The sequence below is a fragment of the Fringilla coelebs genome (assembly GCF_963513975.1).
Source record: "Fringilla coelebs genome assembly, chromosome: 1".
Taxonomy (NCBI): domain Eukaryota; kingdom Metazoa; phylum Chordata; class Aves; order Passeriformes; family Fringillidae; genus Fringilla; species Fringilla coelebs.
In genome coordinates, this window is record NC_140028.1 from 135,865,846 (window position 1) to 135,886,791 (window position 20,946).

At 45.2% G+C, this 20,946-nt stretch overlaps 1 protein-coding gene across 7 annotated transcripts in view; it reads left to right on the forward strand.

Moving 5' to 3' along the window:
- The window catches only part of KIAA1217, a gene marked incomplete at its 5' end in the record, with an annotated part of 334,455 nt that extends 316,341 nt beyond the window's left edge, over positions 1-18,114 (forward strand). For 4 of the 7 annotated variants that reach the window (XM_084211846.1, XM_084211844.1, XM_084211845.1 and 1 more), the window contains 8 exons: positions 221-707; positions 1,498-1,678; positions 6,121-6,275; positions 6,891-7,037; positions 10,304-10,423; positions 13,583-15,250; positions 15,704-15,826; positions 16,566-18,114. In XM_084211846.1, coding sequence (XP_084067972.1) covers positions 221-707; positions 1,498-1,678; positions 6,121-6,275; positions 6,891-7,037; positions 10,304-10,423; positions 13,583-15,250; positions 15,704-15,826; positions 16,566-17,060 — 3,376 coding nt within the window. In that variant the 3' untranslated portion in view covers positions 17,061-18,114. The remainder of the gene's footprint in view (positions 1-220; positions 708-1,497; positions 1,679-6,120; positions 6,276-6,890; positions 7,038-10,303; positions 10,424-13,582; positions 15,251-15,703; positions 15,827-16,565) is intronic. The other 3 variants (XM_084211849.1, XM_084211848.1, XM_084211850.1) reach the window with 2 other exon arrangements.
- Positions 18,115-20,946: the final 2,832 nt, after the last annotated feature.

Consider the following 20,946-nt stretch of genomic DNA (forward strand, 5'->3'; position numbering starts at 1 on the left):
GCAAAACCATCTGAGTTAGAGTAACCTCTTTAAAATTCTGAGCTCGTGACTCTGAGAGAAAGTTATAAAATCATACAGCTGAGGGCATCGGGGAAATAAAAAGCCACTATTTTGATTGTTCGACTTTGGTGCTTTTTCTTTGCAAGAGTTTATTGTTGCATTTTGCTCAGACCGGCCCGTGTGCTGACCCTGTGCTGTTGTGTTCCATTTGGCCGGGCAGGCACGTTACAGAAGGACTGCTGAGGGGTGTGGATCCATCCCAAGCCGTGCAATACTCTGCTGTGGAAAAGTCCACCGGAGCTGACACTCTGAAGAACCAAGAGGAGCACAAGCCCGCCCAGGGACACGCACAGCAAAGCCTCCCAGCAATCCCATCCGAGTCCCAGGTGTCATCAGTCAAGTCAGAAGTCATCCCCTTCTCGTCCATGACCGTCCACCACGTGCAGAGCTCGCCCGTTGTCATGCACCAGTCCCAGCACTCGGCAGCCCTGGTGCCCCACGCCCAGGGCTCTCCCTCTGCAGGCTCTCACAGCGAAGCCGTGCCCTCAGCTGGCCACCCCTCAGCCACCCCAGCCCCGCCAGAGCCCACGGCAGGAGCCCAGCCCGTGCCAGCAGCACAGGTCTCTGTCAATGGCACCACCATGCAAAGCCTTTTCATTGAGGAAATTCACAGTGCAAGTAGCAGAAATCGAGCTGTATCGATTGAGGTACGGTGTATTCCACTCAACCAGCTGTCCTCTCTTTGGGTCTGAGCTCCCAGTCTCACTCTTGAGGCTGCAGGTGGGACTTTTCAAATGCATTCTGGGGATTTATGTACTTAACCCCTAATTACACTGTGCTTCTGAAGATACCCTCTGATTTTGTCCCTGCTCATTGCAGAAGGGTCTCTTGTAAAGGTCCCTTACAACCCAAATTATTCTATGATTTTAAATGCAACAGAAAAATTACATGTAGCCAAAATTAGGTAACTGTGTTTTTAAAATTATCTTTATTGAAAAAAAATCAGAATTCTGTTTTAGAAATTTTAGAATACCTTATTTTTAACCAATAGCATATAATCCTCTGGCAACACTTGCATACGTGGATTTCGTTCACTCTTTAAATCTTCATATCCCTTCTTATGGAGAAGTAAAAGTGAAACAGTGTGAAGCTGCAGTGGTTTCCAGTGGGAAAACCCAGAGGTGAACTGCTGTGACTTATTACAGACAGGCACTTTAATCACCAGTGTGATGTAGTAAGGCAGAGACACAGATTTAAATTTGGCTTTGTTCCTTCAGTGAGCAGTGGCCACTGTCAGTCTGGCATGTGTTTGTGTCAAATCTAGCACAAGTCAGAACAGTGTGCAATTACTGTTCATGTATTTCCTTTAGTTGCTGACTAGAATTGAAAGAATCTATCCATACTGACCTGTAATGTTTACACATGGAATTTATTTTTAATTAAGTGATCACAATGGAAATCAGAAAAATAAATACATGCTTTACTGGTTTTGTCTAGAAAGCTGAAAAGAAGTGGGAAGAGAAAAGACAAAACCTTGATCACTATAATGGAAAGGAATTTGAAAAGCTCTTGGAAGAAGCCCAGGCCAATATAATGAAGTCCATTCCTAACCTGGAGATGCCTCCCCAGCCAGCAGCCCTGCCTAAAGGAGATGCAGCAGAAAAGCTAGAAGTCTCAGGTAAGGTTTGCTAGAGTAAATGGGGCTAAAGAATTGCATATCTGCAAAGGAGAGGTTATTTTTCCTACTTTCTAGAATGTTTTCAGTGTATAGATAGATGTGATCTTGAGGAAGGGCAAAACAATCTCTGAATACACAAAAATGTGCTCTAAAAAGCAAGAATAACTTGCTGTGTGTGGATAGAACAGTGGTAAAAGCTGGCAGTTGCAAGCAGGAAGATCCAGGTTAGGCATTAGGAAAAAACCTCATAAAGATGAGGAAAGTGAAGCACTGAAGCTGCATGAGGCAACGAGGAGCATGGAAGGTCCCTACCACTGGACAGAATGGTTTAGACTAGCACTGAACTAGAATTATACAGGTAGGGCTACTCAGTGTAGCCAGATGTGAGATGTCCTTCCAGTCCTATTTCTTTCACCATTTAACACGCAAATCCATGTCTGAATTTATTCAAAATCCAAGGAGCAAAAAAGATGCCTCAGCCAAACCTTGGATTTGTCCCATTAGCCAAACACACATCAGCTGTAAAATTCTTACCCAGCTACATATGCAAGCCCATCCAGCTCAGTCCCTGACAGGCAATTGGAGATGCTGTGTGTGGGGAGCACAGAACCCAGCTGCCTTCTGCAGTCTGCCAGTAGTATTCCAGCATTTCAAAGGGGACTGTCCAAACCTCCTCCTTTTCATATCCATTATGGAAGTTTTATCCTGTAATTTTTCTATACTTGCTTATACAGTTTGCATCCTCTTTCTGTGGCAGCAAGCTCCCATCTTGTGAAGGAGCTTTCCTTTATCTCTTTTAAACTGGTATCACACCAGCTTCACTGAGTTCCCCATAGCTCTAATATCCTCCAATCTGGCAAACAACAGCTCTTCATTTCATTCCTAAAATCATGAAGGCAGTGGATAAACCTTTATCATGTCCTGGAGCTCTCCTGGAGTGGGAGTGTGCAGCTCTCCTGCCCCACAGACTTCAAACTGTGACCTTCCAGCCTTTCTGGTCCCTCCATCCAGGCCAGCTGCTCCCTCCCCTAGGGGCTGGATTAGTTATCCTCCTTTAACCCCGCTTTGTCCTTCTGGAGCTGTGGAGGTCAGAGCTGCACGCTGCACTCAAGGTGTTGGCATGCCAGCATGGTAAAAAGCTGAAAAACAATGCCCTAGAGGTTGTGTAGACAAATTCATGTAGAATTTGGAAGGAGTGTTTTCAGATCCAGCATTTTGTTCTGGCTGTACCTTTGACACTGCCAAGTTTTGTCTTCTTGGATGTTTTGTAACATACATGTTTAAAATAAATTCTGTTGAACCTCAGAAAATAATTTTAGAATTCTGGCACCCTTCAGTAAGATTACTGGCTATCAACACAATTAGCTTGTATAATGTGTGGCATAAATAGAAGAAGTCAGTGAAAATAAGTACCATATGGGTGCAGTGAGCTGTGACATCTTAAAAAGTGCAGAGCACAGTAACTGAGAAGTTTTTAAGTCGCACAGTTAACTAATCCTCTTCTAGAGTACAATTTTGCACAGTGTGCAGCCAGCAGATTTAAGAACAAGTTTTATGAGATTTGAGACATTTGCCTTCTGTTGTGCATAATGAATCCTGCAATAGTAACATAAATACAGGAACAGCAAAACTTTCCCTTAATATCTGATTAAATATCTCACATACCACTCAGCTCTTCTATGACAGGATGAAAAGTTCAGTGCCAGTCTGCTGTAGACTTGAAAACTGAGCAGCATAAAAAAAGACAGACCACCTATCTACCAATACAATACATAAAAAATTTTGGCCATAAATGAGCAGAGCCCTCTGTTGGCTAAACTGCAGAATCCAGAAAGATCATGTTGCCAGATTGTGTTGTCTCATCCATTCTCCAGAACCTCTCCCGGTGAAGAAACTGTTGGTTTTTTTCTCTGCAAAGCACAAAGCAAAGTAAATTACACACTTTACACATTTTTCCACATGACTCTGTAAACATTTCTTTAATGTCTTGACTAACTCATCTTTGTAGCAAGACTGTTCCGTGAAAAATCTGATTTTTTTCCTAGCATGTACATTAGAAATTGGTCTCCTTCATCTCTCTTTGTGCCTTCATATGTGAGAATGCCCTGATTTTTGCAAGTGATGAGTGATCAGTAACTTCCATTAAAGAGAGTTTATCTGACTGCAGAGTCTTGCTTCAAGGCAGGCATTTTTATTCTGAAACCTTTTGGATTTATTTTGGTACAAGTAGAATTCTGTATGGTGAGAGCAATTCGTTCCCATCTATCTGTGCCCTTGAAAAATTCTGCAGTTAAGTGAAACAGCTGGTGACAAACAACTCCCATTTTGTTCACAGAAGTGCTGAGCCCTTTGGCACCAAAGAAGGTTCCATAATGTGTAGGTTTTGTTCATGGGCAGGCAGTCTCAGGCTCAGTGAGTTAAATTTGTTCATTTACTCCTCCTCCCTCTTTAAATTTGCCAGAGGGAAAAAAAAAACAGAATAAAATCTTCCCTGGAATTTTTTTCCTCAACGTTTATTTTTTTTTTCCTTCCCATTTATATTGGGGAAATATAATTGTTTAGTAAATAAAATAGAAATCCATCTTTGAAGTTTTATGTGCAGCCTGGTGTCACTGCACTGACATGAGCAAACCCCATCACAGCCTCTCCTTAATGACTCCAGCTAAGGGATGTGAGAGGGATGAGTCTTCAATAAACAGTGCACCTGCCACACTCAGAGACAATATATCTTGCCTGTTTTTATCTCCCATTTTGAGGATGGAGATGGATGAGTGTCTCAGAGATGTGAATGAGATGTAAGAATCATGTTTTCTTTGTGCCTTCTGTGTCTCTCATCCAACCTTACTCTCATTAAGTGTGAGAAGAACTTGGAATTCTTGCAATCCCTACCAGTTTGAGGGTAATGGGTTGTGCCCCTTAAAAGGAGTAGGGATTTGCAAAAGCCCTACATCATAGTCTGCTAAACACCATCTTAGAGAATCACTCTGATTTTACAGCAGAAGTACATCTGATGTAATTAAAAACTGAGTGGTGTGTGTTGACCAAAGAAGTGGTCTAATGTAAAGTACATTTGGAAATTCACTCTTCTTGCAATCTGGCAAGTGAGTGCCAGATAACCAGGGAGGGAGATAATACAACTGAGCATTTCTTTAAGCTTAAGCAGCTTCAAAGAACACTTGAGCTAAGAAGGAAACAAAGATGAGACTGGGTCAGACAAGGGCTCCATCCAGTCCCCAGGGCAAGCTGGAGTGTTGGAGGAGCCTGACAGAGGCCCAGGAGTGGGCAGTTATGCAATAATTTCCCCAGAGGGAACAGTTAGCCCTAAACAGCTGGGTAATCCCAAAAGCAGGATGTTTTATCTTTCTGGACTATATTTATTCCAGCTGTTTATATAACACTGAGTAGCTGCAGAAAGGTCATTCTTTTGCTCTTGGAAACAAACACTGTAAACAGCAGTGTGAAAACAGTGGCTGTTGCCACATTTCTGATGCTTAGCCTATAAGCAGAAACTCAACAGGGATAGGTCGTGAGCTGGGTCATGCTGCTTCTGGAAATGCTGTCCAGGGACAGAGGGGAGGAGGAGGTGGCAGCTGCTGGGGCAGCATCCTCAGGGGCAATGCCAGTTTGAAACTGGTCTTCTCTAGGAAGACTCTTCTCAGAAAGCAGGGGTGGCTCTGCTTGGCCTTTGCATTTGGTATTTGAATCTTCTGGGCTTAAAAAAGCATGTATAGGGCTCTTATATGGTAATTCAAAGCAAAACTCTGCATTCCTGGAATTACGGCAAGTTAAGTGAAAACAAATGCTCCCTAAGAAGAGGAGCAAGTGCAGTTGCTGGTGATCCCCTGCCTGCTCAGAGATGAGAGGACACTGAAATGCAAGGGTGGCATCTCTAGAGTACTGCTTACATTTCCACTCAGCCTTTGTGTGAACTTAGCTAGTTGTGTCCAGCTATGAGATAGACAGAACTCTTCAGCTCCTTGCACCTTGACAGCAGCACGTCCCAGGCAGAGCAGAAAGGAGTGCTGGTTGCTTCAGGATGGCTGAGAGCAATGAGAAGCCTGCAGGCTGGTGTCTCCTTGTCTCCATGCCAGTGGCCTTGCTCTCAGAGGAGGCTGAGGGGCCCTGTCTGTAAGCAGGGCACCCAGAACCTTCACATGTGTGCTCTGCTACCCCACTTGTACACTGATGGCTACACCCAGAGACTGGCCTAGAGGACAGGAGTTCTGCTGAAAATCTCTGGGGGAAGTGATCCACTTTCTCTGTGCAAGTACAGTTTACTTTCATTTCAACTTACACTGAATACCAAATGTGATTCTGTTCGTATATTCAGCAACAGGACCTTTTAAGACATTTTTTTCCTTTCCAGTTGAGGCAGCTATGCAAATCCTATTTTCCTCTCCTTGACCTCTGCTTGCTTTGTGTGCTGCTCTGTTTACCTGCAGAAGAAGCTGCTGATGGAGAGCAGGATAACGACAAGCTGAGCAAGTCTCCACCTCCTCCCCCTCCGCGGCGCAGTTACCTGCCAGGGGCAGGACTGACCACCACGAGATCAGGAGATGTCATCTACACAGCCAGGAAAGAGGCTGCTGCTCTCAAGGTGGGGTGATTCATACTCCAGGCAGCCAGACTCCTGATGAGAGGTTGGCAGAGAGACAAGACACAGGCTTGAGCCTATGAACCACAAAATAAGTTGAGGCAGAGCTGTGTCCTGGAGAGCTACTGAAACTGCTCACCAGGATGCACTTCTGTTAGGCCAAATGAGCAAGTAAAATTTGATCAGTTCTGTTTACAGGAGTCTTGCTGCTCTTATCTCCTAGCAATGCAGCAGGCAAGTCACAGGCTTTCTTCATTTAGAGTGGTAAGAAGATTAAAATTAAAAAAAAAAAAAAACAACAAAGTATGCCTTAAACAGATGGGGAAGATCAGGTCAGATTTGAGAGTGTTTTTACAGAAATGTTGCAAATTAGTTTCTTTGGGCTTGTTTTCCCCATCTGTTCTGTGGAAGGAAGTGGTGGGAAGTCCAATTTAGGAAGCTTTTTAATCTGTGAACATATAATCACATCAGCAATATTGGTTGCTTTTGAACTGATGAAGTAGCAGGAAGAGGGACCTTGCAAGAGAGGAGTTGCAGCAGTGTTGAATTTTTGGTGTTTACTTTGCATCAGGAGGGCTCAGCTGTGTTATCTGTCCGTGCTTTCTCATCCCCTTGCAGGAGTGCAGTGAAGATGCTGGGCAAACAGCACAGCCCAAAGCCCATAAAGAGGACCAGGCACTGTCTCGGAGCACAGGGCATGCTGTATCACCAGCGGTAAAAGATGAAGAGGAAGAGGAAGGAGATAAAATAATGGCAGAATTACAGGTATGCCTTTTGGGTTGCACATGAGGACACCTGTGCCCAGGATCACTTCTAGGGCCTCAGTGCAATTTCCAGCTCAGAACATGAAGCAAAGTAGGTCTGCCAACCTCACCTGGTACCACTTTGTGGCACTGAGTGGTACACTTTTTGGAAGTACTACCAGATTTTGTCCAAGAGGTCTGGAGCTGAGACAGGGGTCCAGAATGCAGTATCTGCCACTGGAGAAGCCTGCACATGCAAATGGGACAAGTGAAACATTGGTGTGCATTTGGTGTGGTTGTCTCTGGCCTCGTGTTGTTCACTAGAACCAGACTGGCAAGGTGCTGAGAGCCTCTGTCACGTGTGCTGTCTTTGATGGGAGCAGAGAATAACTGGGTCTGCTCCTGGTGGGCTGTGCTATGCTCCAGAGTTTCCCAGAATGTTTGAGCACTGAGACATTGCCCATTCCCTGGGTGTAACCAGTACATCCCTCTGCCAGTGGCATAGAAGAGTGCTCTCCTGCTGGTCCTTCACTGGACTTCATACAGGACAGTTCACTTCAGTGATGAAAATGCTGCAGTAAATGCCAACTATTCCAGCTACCATCAGTGAGCTCCAGCTTCCCAGGGGCACCCTCTGTCCTCTCAAGAGGAAGGGAGATGTGGACCAGCCTCACTGGCTGTAACTTGGGGTGTTTTAGAGCGCTGTCGCAACATGAGATGATCCCGGCTGTCCACCTGCCAGCAGGAGGGCTTGGTGCTGCCAAGGGAGCACCCAGAGCACAGGAGGTGTGGGCACTGGGCTGTAACTGTTAGGTCTGAGGGTGCCCCCTGCTCCTTGCCTCAGCTCTCAGCCACCAGTGCTGGTTTGCAGGACTGAGAGCAGAAGTTCACCCTTATCCCCCCCGTGTGCTGATGTGAGGCAGCAGGGCTGGGGACACAGAAGATGTCACAGCACCTCTGTCTCCAGGAAAGCAACCTCTGCCTCACAGCTGGGGACAGTGAAGTGCAGGGTAAGGTATGGAAAGGGGGGCTGAGGGAAGCTGAGGAGGAGAAATAGGCATGGGAATGGCATTCAGCAGGGAATGGGTGTTTAAATGCTAGCTTTGGGGGCTAGCAATACTCATTTCAAACCAATCCCAAATACCAGGTGTATTTTAGAAGCTTAACAGAATAGCATGTTTTAGAAGGGGCAAATTGCCTGATCTGAGAGCTACAGGTCATTAGTTTGATGTCAGTCATAGGCAGAAAGATGGAAAATGAGATATGGAATTCAATGATTGAAGAACTAAAGGACAGACATAAACAGTTATGCTAGTGAGCACAAAGTAATGGAACAGAGAGCTGTCAAAGGAAACAGCACTCTTTGATCAAGTAGCAGGTTTGGCTGCTTAAACTGAATTGTGTACCTGTAAACATTTTGGTAAGGCATTTGATCAAACATCACACAACATTCTTATAAAAATCTGGCACCTCAGAGTATACAAAAAAAAAAACCCCATTGCAGCATAATTGAGACCTGTCTGCTTTTGAAATCACTGACCTTGATGCAGGTGTTTGTAGGCAGGTCTCATAGGGAGCAGCAACAGGCCCAGTATCTCTCTGTATTTTCATCAAAAGCCAGGAAATACATTTAAAATCCTTACTGTGTAAAATCATTGAATTCAGATCAGTGAAGTATGACAGCAGAGACATGATAGCAATCATTTAATGGTCATAATGCTTTGCTGAATAAAAAGTCCACATGAAGAACAACAGCATATTGGCCAGGCCACAGCTGCATGCCGGGGAAAGGAACAGGAGTTGCAGTAACAAGTTGACAGGAGCTCCCAGGTCAGTGATGTTGTGAGAACATGGTGTGTTTGAATGTCTGTGTACAAGATCAGTGAGATCCACGCTGTGCTGCTGCACCCATCACTAAATATCCATGTATCTCCCATTTGAAAAGCCTGTTAAGAATGTGAAGGTTCAGAAGAAACTTGAGTGCAATGTGAAGATTTTTAATGAAGCAGGAAAAGGCATCATAATAATCAGTGGCTATAGCACAAACTATTTGGAGACTGTTACAGATATTTCAGAGCAAAGGTGATAAAAAATACCAAAGGGAAATAGTGTTTTTGACACTTAAAGTCTGAAAGACTTTGAGGATGCTTTACTCAAATCCACATCACTGGTCTCATAAAATGGGTAAGTTGGGGAAAAGTCCATATCCTCTATTGTTAGGAGCAAGACTATTTTTTCTATTACTTTCATGTCATCTTGGGTACTCTGATCTATTAACACATACAAATAAGGTGTAATGGAAAATCAGAAGAAAGTCTATATCCTGATTTTTTGCACTTGATTTTTTCTGTTATTCTTTTCTGATTTTGCATAAACATGCAATACATATAAAGAATACCGTATTTAAAGAACAGGCCTGATTCTAACCTGTAATCAGGGCTATTAATTTAATGAGCTGCCAGCAATCAAATAATTTCCCTACTGTATGGTCCAACAGTATGATCTTACTGCCTGTCACAGTGTGCCTGACTCCTGTGAGCACTCCCCCCTCTGCTGTGTCCTCCCTGCACAGCTCACTGCAGCCAGGCCATGTCCCAGTCGAGGCCTCCAGAATCTCTGGTGGGGCACATTTGCTGCCTGCACTGCACAGTGATAGTGGCTGTGCCAGTTTTGCTCCTCCAGATCTGGGAGCCAGCTGGATAGAGAAACTCAAAGGAAATGAAAGGAGGACAGCAAAATTAATGGCTGGAAAATCTGGGCCAGGTCCTGGAGGATGCGTGGTGGGAGGCCAGTGTCCACAAACCCACAGGTTGGGACAGTCAATTTATGGCTCATTATCAAAGACTGTGACAAAGGCACATCTCCTTGTTTAAAGTTTTAATTGCAGTTTGTGTGGGAGAAGTGGAGGTATGTAACTCTTGCATTATCACCCACAAGGAAATAGGTGCTATAATAGCCCCAAGTTTGTCATGGGCTTCCTACTTGAGTTTGGATAGTCTGAGGCACATCTGTGGGTCTTCATTGTCTGCAAATTCAGAAATCAGGCTTGTCCTCCTTACAGGGAGCACTGAGGTCAGCATGGTGTTAGAGTCTTGAGAGGCTGGAAGGGATGCCCTGGTTCTCTGAATCTGCTAGTCTGAAATCTCTATTATTATCTCATGAGCTTGTAGAAAACATTGTTGAGCTGTGACTGTTAAAAACAAGCGCTCTCTTTGTAGTTGGTCATCTCCAGATATTTCTCTGTAAAAGTTCTTGGTCTCATGATAACCTGTAGTATTTATTTCCTAGGCTTTCCAGAAGTGCTCTTTAATGGATGTAAACTCAAACAGTCATGCTGAACAGTCCAGAAATGATACACATGTTAAAGACATAAGGCCTGGGACTTTAATGCATCACAAGGAAAAGAAGGTAACAAGTGGCAATTGTAGACATGCCACCCGGTCTTGGCATAACCTTCTTTCCTTCAAAACTAATCTTACATCCTGTGTCCTGTTCTCTTTAACCCCCACCCACCACTGCCCAGCAGTTTCCTTCCTTCTATCTCCACATGGCTCAGAAATGCTCATACAGAGCTCTGTATTAAACTGTATTATGTGTCTCATCAGCAATAGTACAATGGTTGCATGAAGCTTTGTCATTCTGTGAAATCAAAACAGGATCTGTCAGTTTCTGTCAGAGATGCTCATACTACTGAGAACATCCTTCCCCAGCTGTTCTGGTGATGGATGGTGAATATCTCTCCTAAGCTTGAGAGGAGTTAATGGTTCCTCTCGGTCTCTAGAGCCAGTTTGAGAATGTGTGCTTTACTTTGTTTCATTTGTTTGTTCCAGAAATAGATGTTAGATACTCAGAAATCCCATTCAGTTTATTGGATGACAGAGTCAAAGTGGGTGGGAGGAATTTGCCCTTATGCTGAAGGGCAATGCCCAAAATTCAGTCATGGGACTGAGAAGAGGTGCTGTGTGTCTGGGGCTGTGGGCAGGTCAAGGTTGAATTTCACAGCTGTGCGTGGACTGGAGTTGCCAATTGAGTTGATTTGACTTAGCATGCAGCCAGTGTGAAGGACAGGAAAAGAATAAGTACTTCTGCCCTTGCACACCTCTTTTTTATGTATAATAATAATAATAACAAGAATAAGAATAAGAATAAAAATAAGAATAAGAATAAGAATAAGAATAAGAATAAGAATAAGAATAAGAATAAGAATAAGAAGTTGCATCACTGCTGGGGTAAGGGGGTTGTGCAGGCATGACAGCTGGTCAGCCAAATGCCAGTGTGCAGTGAGGGTGGGTATGGTGGGGAAGGAAACACAGCTCTTAGCACAGCATTTCAACCTCCTTGTGCATTTTGTGTGTGTGTGCAAATGCTGCCAGGTCAGGGCACTGCACTTAAGCACTCGTGTTGGAGCTGCCCAAACAGCAGCTCTGGTCTAAAGCTGCAAACAGCTGCCTGGGTGAGAGTACAGGAATGTTGGTATGAGGGAAAAAGGACAAACTGTTCTGTGTCTGTGACAGTGTTACAGAGGGAAAAAAAGTGTGAATTCATCCTCATTGCTGCTGTTGTCAGAATGAGAAGATCATATTGTTACATGAAATCCTGGGTCATCATTCAGGACACTGCATATCCTGTAGCACAAACATTTCTTTGAAAGGTGCTGCCAAGTAATTGCCATTAACTGATATTTATTTGAATAACACAGAGTCCAGGAAATTAAGGTTAATGAGATCTGTTTTTGTAATCTGACATGACAGAGTGTTTATTGGCTTTAAATATGGAACATTATGGTCACGATAAAATCATTGAGGAAATGAGTTTTGTTGTGGTTTTATTTTTTAGTAGAAAAGCAGAAGTTCCTAAAACAAGACACCTCGTACAAGGACACTGAGGTGTTTCACTGGTGCTTGGAACTAGAAGTGGAACATGCTAAAAAAAGATATACAGTCAGCATATCCAGAGGCAACAAATGCCTTTAAGTGACTTGGCCTAATTCTGGGGGGTCTGACATGTTTGGGGCTGGGAGGTGCTGAGCACTGAGCAGGTCAGGGCCTGAGGGGATCACAAGCCCTGGAGTTTGGTTCCCAAAGTGCCTCTCAGCACGACGTGCAGCCTGTCAGCCTGCCCACCGAGGCCTTGCTGCTGTGCTGGTTTGTGTGAGAGCTCTTCCTCCTCTGCAATGGCAGGAAGCAGCTGTTCATCTGTGTTACTGCTGAACAAGCCTTTGTGGAGGTGAACTGTGACTCTGGTGTGTGAGTGACTTTCTTGCTTCTGTGTTTTGATTGTGAGTAAAGTTTTTCTGTAAAATCTCCAACAGTGCATAAGAAAACGTCCCACAAGGTGTAGAAAGCAGACCTGGTGAAGCTCTGTGTGCATGGGGCGTGCATGCACAGCCAGCCTGGGATCTCTGCACTGTCACTCCTCCACCTCAGTCGGGAGAGCAGTGCTCCTGACTGTTCTGCATGTCTTGATGCTCACATAAGTACAGTCTGTCCTTCTGCTGTGTTAGGAGGCAGCTCCTAGTCTCAAACTAGCAATGTCAGCGTTATTGGTTTTGGTTCACTGCCTTCAGGCACTTGAGGCCAAATTGCTGTCCTTCTTGGTGAGCTATCTTTTGACTGTAGATTTCTCTCTTATTCATCGTCCTGGTGTCTCCTCAGGTCAGTTCTTCATCCTGATGATTTGTGTTTCTCCTAAGTTGTCACTTGCACTTAAACCAAACCCCAGAGAAAAGCCTGGTGTTAGGAAACAGCATTGCCAGGGGTCCTCACTTGCAAACAAAGAAAAAAGTCCCCCAGAAGTTTCATTGCTGGGAATAAACATTCTTCTTTCGAGCCAGTGGATAACCTTTGTTTGGTGTTTGGTGTTTGGCATTTCTGCTGTAAGTGAATGTAGCTTAGTGTTTCCTTCTGCACTTCCACAGGCACCACGGGGTGTCACTGGTAATTCTATTGGAATACTTCTAAGCTGCAGCAAGGATTTAGAAGTGCTCAGACTGTAATGATACTAATTGTGATGGAGCAGCACTGCTCAGGTGTGACCAACATTAGAGAGAGCAAAATGTAACTTGAAAATCAGCTTTTTCTGGTATAAAACTTCCTTTCAAGGCAAGCCAGACTCGCTGTCAGCCCTTCCATATCATCCTCCCTTTGATGTGTCCCAGCAGAATGTGACCAGATACTGTGAGACTTTCAGCTTCAATCTTATAAAAACATGGGGGGGCTGGGGGGGTTTAGCAGGAAGGTGAACAGGTCATGAAGCACTGTGTTGGAAATAAGGTAATTAATGTGCTTATGCATATTCTGGAGGCCTTGTTAAAACAAGGTAACATCCCATCCTGACCTAATGCATAGCACAAAGCAGTAACATCGTGCACTGTTCTGCCAGAATTTGGAATTTTGCCCTGAAGAAAGACAGGAATCAGATGACAGCTTGAGACTTGTCTCTGCAGCAGTAAATGGAGTGGTGAGTTCACGAGGTCTGCGCTTCCCCCGAGATTAATCTTGGGGGAAAATAAAAGTCCTGTAAAGATAAAAGCCCTGAATAACTAAGTAATCCAACTTTCCCCCTTAGGTGTATGGGGCTACAACAGGATCTCCCACAGATAGTGACCATCCTAAAGAGAAGAGGGAAGGGAGAACTGAAGAAGAATTGGGTTCTGATTCATCCAGTACAGCTGACAGTAGAAGTGGCTGTTCAGTGAATGACAGTCCTACATTTAGCAAGGGTTTGTTTGTAGACAGTACAGACTATTCTAACAAAAACCTCCAGAATATGAGCACAAACCTGTCTGGTGTCTGTTTGCCAGAGGAGGACAAACGAAGAGGGGCTCAAGATATCTTAGGATCACATTTTCCAGCCGTTGAGACTGGAAAACAAAAGCCAAACTACAGACTGTCAAGAGATGCTCACCAGGGTGAAGCCTTGCAGAGCACAGGCAAGCCCATCCCCATCAGCAGCGTTGCCCCTCTCCTGAGGCACATGCAGGAGGCTGCGGGGCCTCAACCTTCCTTGCAGGAGCAAGAAGTTTCTGCAGGCAACTACAACCAGGTTGTGCTGAGACCCAAAGTGTCCAGAGCAAACAGTGTGAGCAGCACTGAAGAGACAGACTCTCCAGCCAGCTCTCCAAGTGAAGACAGCCCACCCACAGAAAACATTGCCTTCATGATCACTAAAACAGCTGTCCAGGTGCTCTCGAGCGGGGAAGTTCACGACATAGTGAGCCGGAAGGGAGGGGATGTGCAAACAGTCAACATTGATGCCAGGAAGGATGTGGCATCAGAGAAGGGCATCCCTGAGAACACAGACAGTGAAGAGCCAGTGGTGTGTCTGGACAAAAAGCCTGTCATCATCATTTTCGATGAACCGATGGATATTAGGTCAGCGTACAAACGGCTTTCTACGATTTTTGAGGAATGTGATGAGGAATTGGAAAAAATGATGACAGATGAAAAGATAGAAGAAGAGGAGGAGGAAGAAAATGAAGTACATGAAGTCTCTGAGAGGCAGAAGGAAGAGTCACCAGTAGCTAATGACAGAAATGCAACCACAGAGCATTCTGCAGCTGATGGTCCCCAGGGGCCATACCTGTTTAACCTTCGGTCTGACTCTGCACAAAGCAGACCTCCTGCAGAGGAGGAAGGCACAAAGACAAATTTTAACAAATACCGTCAGATCTATGGGCTGAACACAGAAGCAAACTCAGACTCTGCCGATCAGTTGGGAAGCAGGCAGGATTCTAAGAAAAAATTTAAGTTTAAATTCCCTAAAAAGCAGCTGGCCGCTCTGACGCAGGCAATACGGACAGGAACCAAGACTGGGAAGAAAACCTTGCAGGTTGTGGTCTATGAAGAAGAGGAGGAAGATGGGACCCTGAAGCAGCACAAGGAAGCAAAGAGATTTGAAATCACTAGGTCTCAGTCTGAGGAGAGTGATAAAAGTCCTTCTGGGAAGCAAGAAGGCCCCTCTGGAGCTGCAGTGTCCCTGTCTAGGACTGATGAAATTCGACAGAGCACATACAGAACGCTAGACAGCCTTGAGCAGACTATAAAGCAGCTGGAAAACACCATCAGTGAAATGAGTCCAAAACCTGTCCCTGAAAACACATACACTTCTGAGGGAAGCAGTGTCCCCTTCTCTGCCCAGATAGTACCAGAGACCCCATCCCGAGAGCATGTAGTGCTGGATGAGAGCCTTGCTGGTGTAGAGCCCCCTGCATCACTCCCAGCCACTTCACGTAAGGTACCTTAGTCCAAGAAATCAAACCTCCAGCTGCTTTCTAAAATCTGCAATAATCACCATTAAACAAGATGGTCTTGTGATTTGTTTGCTTCCTTTCAGGTGGCTTGTTTGGGCTCCCCACGAGGTGTCTAACAGCTAATAGACCATTGGTTTTTGGGGTTTTTTAAATCTTTGCTGCTGATTGGTGATGGGCAAATGCAGGGGAGCTGGGTCAAATAATCCGCTGTGTGAAATGACAAGTGTCACTGACATGAAATCCAGGCTGATCAGTAGCTGAGCAGTTTTCTCCAATTGATTCTGGAAATTAACACCCGCGGTGTGAAGCTCCTGAACTTTCCCTGCATGTAGTACTGAGGCTTTTTCGGCGCATGGTGTGCACTCCTCCATTCCAGCACTCTGGCACTGACCACGCCTTCTTGTCTCCCCTCCCTGCCCCTCCGCTCCTTTCCGCAGGGCTCCAGCGCTGCCTCCCAGACCAGCCGGATGCCAGTCCCCATGGCTTCAAAAACTAGACAAGGGAGCATGGAGAAATCAGGCAAACAGCACAAGCTGCAGGATCCACGCCAATACAGACAGGTAGTTTTACCCTAAACCCGGTGTTTGGATGGACATTTCATGTTGTTTGTTTATTTAAAAACTCCAGTAACTGACTGTGATTATACCAAATATCGGATGCCTGAGGTCAAACTGGACATCCTGGATCCTGGGGGCATGACAGTACTGATCTTTTCACCATGCTTGTGCATGCATGTCTGCAATAAAACACCTGCTGCTTTTTTTTTTTTTGTTTGTTTGGTTGGGTTTTGGGTTGTCTGTCTGTTTATTGGGTTTGGCTTTTTTTTTTTTTCTTAATTTATTATTTTTATTATTTTTTTAACTATGGTATTCAGCTGTAATTTTAAGATGTCAACTACCTGTTTACTTTCCATTTGGTTCATGTGGTGGTTCTGTAGGAGAACTGGGAATGCTTCTGTTCAGAGTCTTTGCAGGAAGCCCTGGACACTAACCCGTTGGTGTAGGTGGCAGTGGGTGCACATTAACCCGCACGGGACGTCCCTGTCGCAGCATGGCCGACGTAGTGCCTGCTCTGTAACACGTAGGTCGCGCCTTCTCACAAAGCTCTCCTGCCTCTTTCTCTATGCACTCTCCCCTGGGCACTTTGGGTTTTCTACCAGGTCCGGTCCATGGCTGCAGGACTTAGCTCAGGCCTCGAACTGTTAGTTCTGATTCTCTGTAGGGCTGTTTTCCCAGGTCCTGTTGGTTTATCATGTTACTGGCTTTCTGACAAACTGTCTCCTGACATCTTTATTTGCAGGCTAATGGAAGTGCTAAGAAAGCTGGTGGGGACTATAAGGCTACTTCTCCTACCCTACCTGCTTCTAAGATCCCAGCCTTTTCTCCCACTTCTGGGAAAAGCAGCTCAGCCCCTGCTTCTAGCGGTGACAGCTCTAACCCTCTTAATCCACCTACTAAAACCTCCATTCCTTCCTCCTCCCTTCTTGGTCCTCAGACAGGTCGCATAACCTACTCTACCTCCCTCATCCCCTCTGTCTCTAACGGCTCCTCCAAGTTTCAGAGCCCCACTTACCCAGGGAAAGGTCACCACCTCTCATTCTCGCTGCAGACTCAGAACGGCCGACCACTCCCTCCTTCCTCCTCTACCTCCCCCCCCTCCTCTATCTCCCCCCCTTCCCTGAGCCAAGGTATGAAGAGCATCAGGACAATCCACACCCCTAGTTTCAACAGCTACAAGGCACAGAATGGGAATGCCAGCAAGTCCGCCCCATCCACGGTCAAGGAGCCATCCTAAAGGCTAAGCACAGCACACCTGCCAGGTCACCAAGGCTTTTTGTTCCAAGAATCCGCAGCCAATATTTTAACCAGGGAATGTAACCATTTTGTTGTATTGCTGGAGGCTTAATACTAACCACGTGCTAAATACTGAATTACTACACTAGATTAGAGTGAAGCTTTTTGGAAAACAGTTTGCTGTTGTAATGATAAAAGAGCATTTTCTTTCTATAGGCAGCACCTCTTAAAAAAAGTGTGAAGGTGTGTGAGTGAACTTGACTGCGTGTGCACGGTGGTGTACTGAGCATGGGGAATTGTATGGTTAAAAATTTACTAAGTTGTTTTGTATAAAGCTATTTTTCATTATGAGGTCTAGAAGTGAACAGAGATATACTAAAGTGTGATTATATTCAACTGTAAAACTGAAACTAAAATATTTTTCTTTTATTTTGGTGTTATTTAGCTTTGTTACAGATTTCTATTTTTGTCAACAAATGTCATGGTTCCTTTCAAGATCTTTTTGCCAAAACATTTTGATACTATTGTAATGTACATTTGAAAGTAGTATGCTGGACAGTAAACCTCTGCACAAGAAACAGAACAAGACTGGTCTTATGTGTGTATGAGGCAACTCAACTTATTGCACTGCCATTCAGATTATATTTAAGAATTTGACAGACAAGGAAAAAAATAAATTGTTTTACACATATAGATAGTTGCTGATTACTTTTTTCTTAGCTCAATCCACCCTTTTTCCTTCATTTTTATTTTACTGAGACCTGGTAGCCCATTAATGTATTGCATTGTGAATTTTAAAATGTACACTTCAGTACTGTTCTGTATACTGGCAAACTTTTGTACATATCTATAAATATCTATAAATAAATAAATAAATACTGTATGTGGCTGGGCACATAGAGTAGTTTTACCACACCAAAGTTAATTTTTATGCATGCTTAAAAATATATATGGGGAAGGGTCAAAAAAGATGGATATCAGTTAAATAGGAGAAGAGCAAGAAACTTGCATAGCTAATGGTTTTGTAAATAAATTTATTTGTATAACACCAAAATGTAATATACAGAACTATGATAAGCAAAGATCTTTACAAAAATAAAGGGCTGCATGCTTATATATTTGTATTTTGTCACTAGTAACTTTTTGGATGGTCTCAATTGGCTGTTCAGCTGTTTGCCTGAGGATGTTAAACCATTAGGAGAAAACCTGACTTGATTTTCCCTTGATTAAGGCCCTACAGGGTTATTAATTTCAAAATGGCATCTTTCAAATTGCTGTTGATAAAAGCTTATTGCTGGAACTCCAAGTTAGAAAACCAGCAAGCAAAGAAAAACCTTTGAGTGACTGAATGAGGTATCAGCCCTTCCACCTTGAAGTATTCCCTGTTTTATTTCCCCTTGTGAAAGGGGAATTTTCCCAGAAGCATCATTCTGAGGCTGTGCCCTCGGAGGGTGAGAATACCCACTGAGCCATCCCTCAGGAGCACAGCACACAGTCTGCCTCCAGCAGGGTCAGGTGCTGCCATCCCCTCCTCTGGCACAGCAGCAAAGGCGCCTGCCCAGCACAGCTGGGGGGCCCAAGGCAAAGCAAAGCCTGAGGCAGGGTCAGAGCACCCACACAGCCCCTCTGGAGTGGAGCCAGTTCCCTTCCAGCCAGGGCAGTGGGGACTGGTGGCTGCAGGGCCTGCTCTGATCTCTGCTTGCTCACAGATGGAGTATGGGATTCCCTGGCTCCAAAGAGAACCAGCCTGACCCAGTGCTGCAGCTTGTTACCAGCTCCCCATGCAACAGAGAGAACACACAGAGCACCAGCTCTGGGTACCCTGCTCCCCCTTCACACAGCCAAAATGTAACCTCAAGCTGAATGATGGATGTGGCACCGACCTGTTTGTCAGGCACCTCCCTCCCAAGGATTGGGCACTTACTGAACAACAGTGACTTACTAATAACTGCTTGTCTGTAATGGCACGGGAGGTGTCCCCCATGAGCCATGGCTCTGGCAGGCAGGGGCCCCTGTGGCTCTGGCACTGCTCCCACAGCTGCTTCTCTGAGCCTCTGCAGGTGAGGGGCTACAGCAGCACATTCTCTGTATCTGACTGAATTTAGATACAAATGGCTGTGTAATTAACCAATGACCCTGCACACTCACTGGTGTGCACAGGCAGCGAGGCCATGCTGTGCTCATTCCTTGTGGGGGTGATGTGAAAATTGCCCTCAGGCAGTGAACACCGCACCCTCCCAGGCTGCACTGTGACCTGCAATTCTGGTGCACCTGCTCCATGCTGGGGTGCAGCATCCCCAGGAAAAAACAGGCTCAGCCAGCTCATAACCCACTGCACAGGCAGCACAGCTGGTGTCACAAGTCAGGCCATGCTTATTCCTTCTCCATCCTGCTTGTCCAGCAATGGAGTTACCAGGCTTTCACAAACAGGCAGGGAAGAGCTGTACGCAGACTGTTGCTCAGCAAAACCGTCAAGTTTGTAAATAAATTCCTTGGACACAGAAGAAATCAGAACTGGACAGTAGTGAAAAACACAGGTTTCCCACTGCAAACTGGTTATGAAGAGCAGTTTTGCTGGAGGTGGTTGCCACTGAAGTTTAGGTCAAGCTATGGGACAGGTACCACTGCAAACTGCTCTGAAATCCAGCAGCGAAGCAGCTGCTCACTGAAGGAGCTCAGTCAGAGCCAGCCAAGGACTTCATAGTGGAGTAAGCATCATCTCTGTGTCAGCCAGTTCATCCTACAGGGAGGGACTGCAGCAAAACCACACCAAGTGACACAGCACAGAGCCCCTGCGCTGGGCAGGACACAGAGGTGGGAAGGCAGAGCCAAAGAGGGTGCATACAGCAGGAAAAGGGAGCAATGTGCAGGACATACGAAGCGTACAGAGCCAAAATCCAGCTGAACCCCACTGAAAGGCAGCCCTTCCTGCAGGCTTAAAAGCTCAGGGATTCAATAGCAGATGGTTAAGGCAGATTTTTTACAGTCTCCTGACTGGGAGCCACCACTTCAGGGTGCATTCCAGCGCAGCTTTAAACCATTCCTCCTCCAGGCAACAACCACACCCCTTTCCAAAGGCAGGCCCAATTAACTGGTTAATTACTATCTAAATGTGAATGGTGTTATGACCTGGCTTTGGAAACAAAACCACAGTTTTGTAGTAAATGAGGCCACATTTCAAACTCTTTTGTCCGGCCTGAACAAAGTGGAGAGGCGCTCAGAGGCTGCACAGGAACCAGAGGTCCTTAATGTGCAGCTCAGCAAAGAATTTTCCTTCAGCTCTGCAGCAGCACAAAAGAAGGTATGAAACTGTCTGGACCGTGGCCATGTCTTCATTCCACATCAAGAGTGCTGTGAGCGATACTAATAACAAGCCCTTTAAAATCTCAAAAAGCAGGCACACAGCACCTTCCAGCTACCCTACTCCAGAAAGACGGTTCAGACTAAACCACTGACCACCACTGAAGCAGGAATTGCTGTCAGGGACCATTTAAAAAATCCAAACACTACCATTGCTACCAACACATTTTATTATTTCTCCATCAGATCTCAGCTTATCCTGTTCCTAACAACTTGCAGCTTTGCAGCTGCAAACAGTCCTCAGACCAGAAGTACTTTCCAAGCCTGTCTGAATCCTTCTAATGAAATACAGAAACAAAAAAATGGACACAAACAGCAATGTTTAGAAATTCTGTTTAAACATAAAAAAAGTATCTCTTTTTGCTCCATGACCAAACACTGGCACAGCTTGCCCAGGGAAGTTGTGGAGCTTTCAACTGTGCAAATATTCAAACCCAGCCATAGCTCCAGCCCAGAGCAATCTGCCCTGGCTACACGTGGCTGCATTGGGGGGCTCAGTGATGCCTGCCCACCTCACCTGCTCTGCA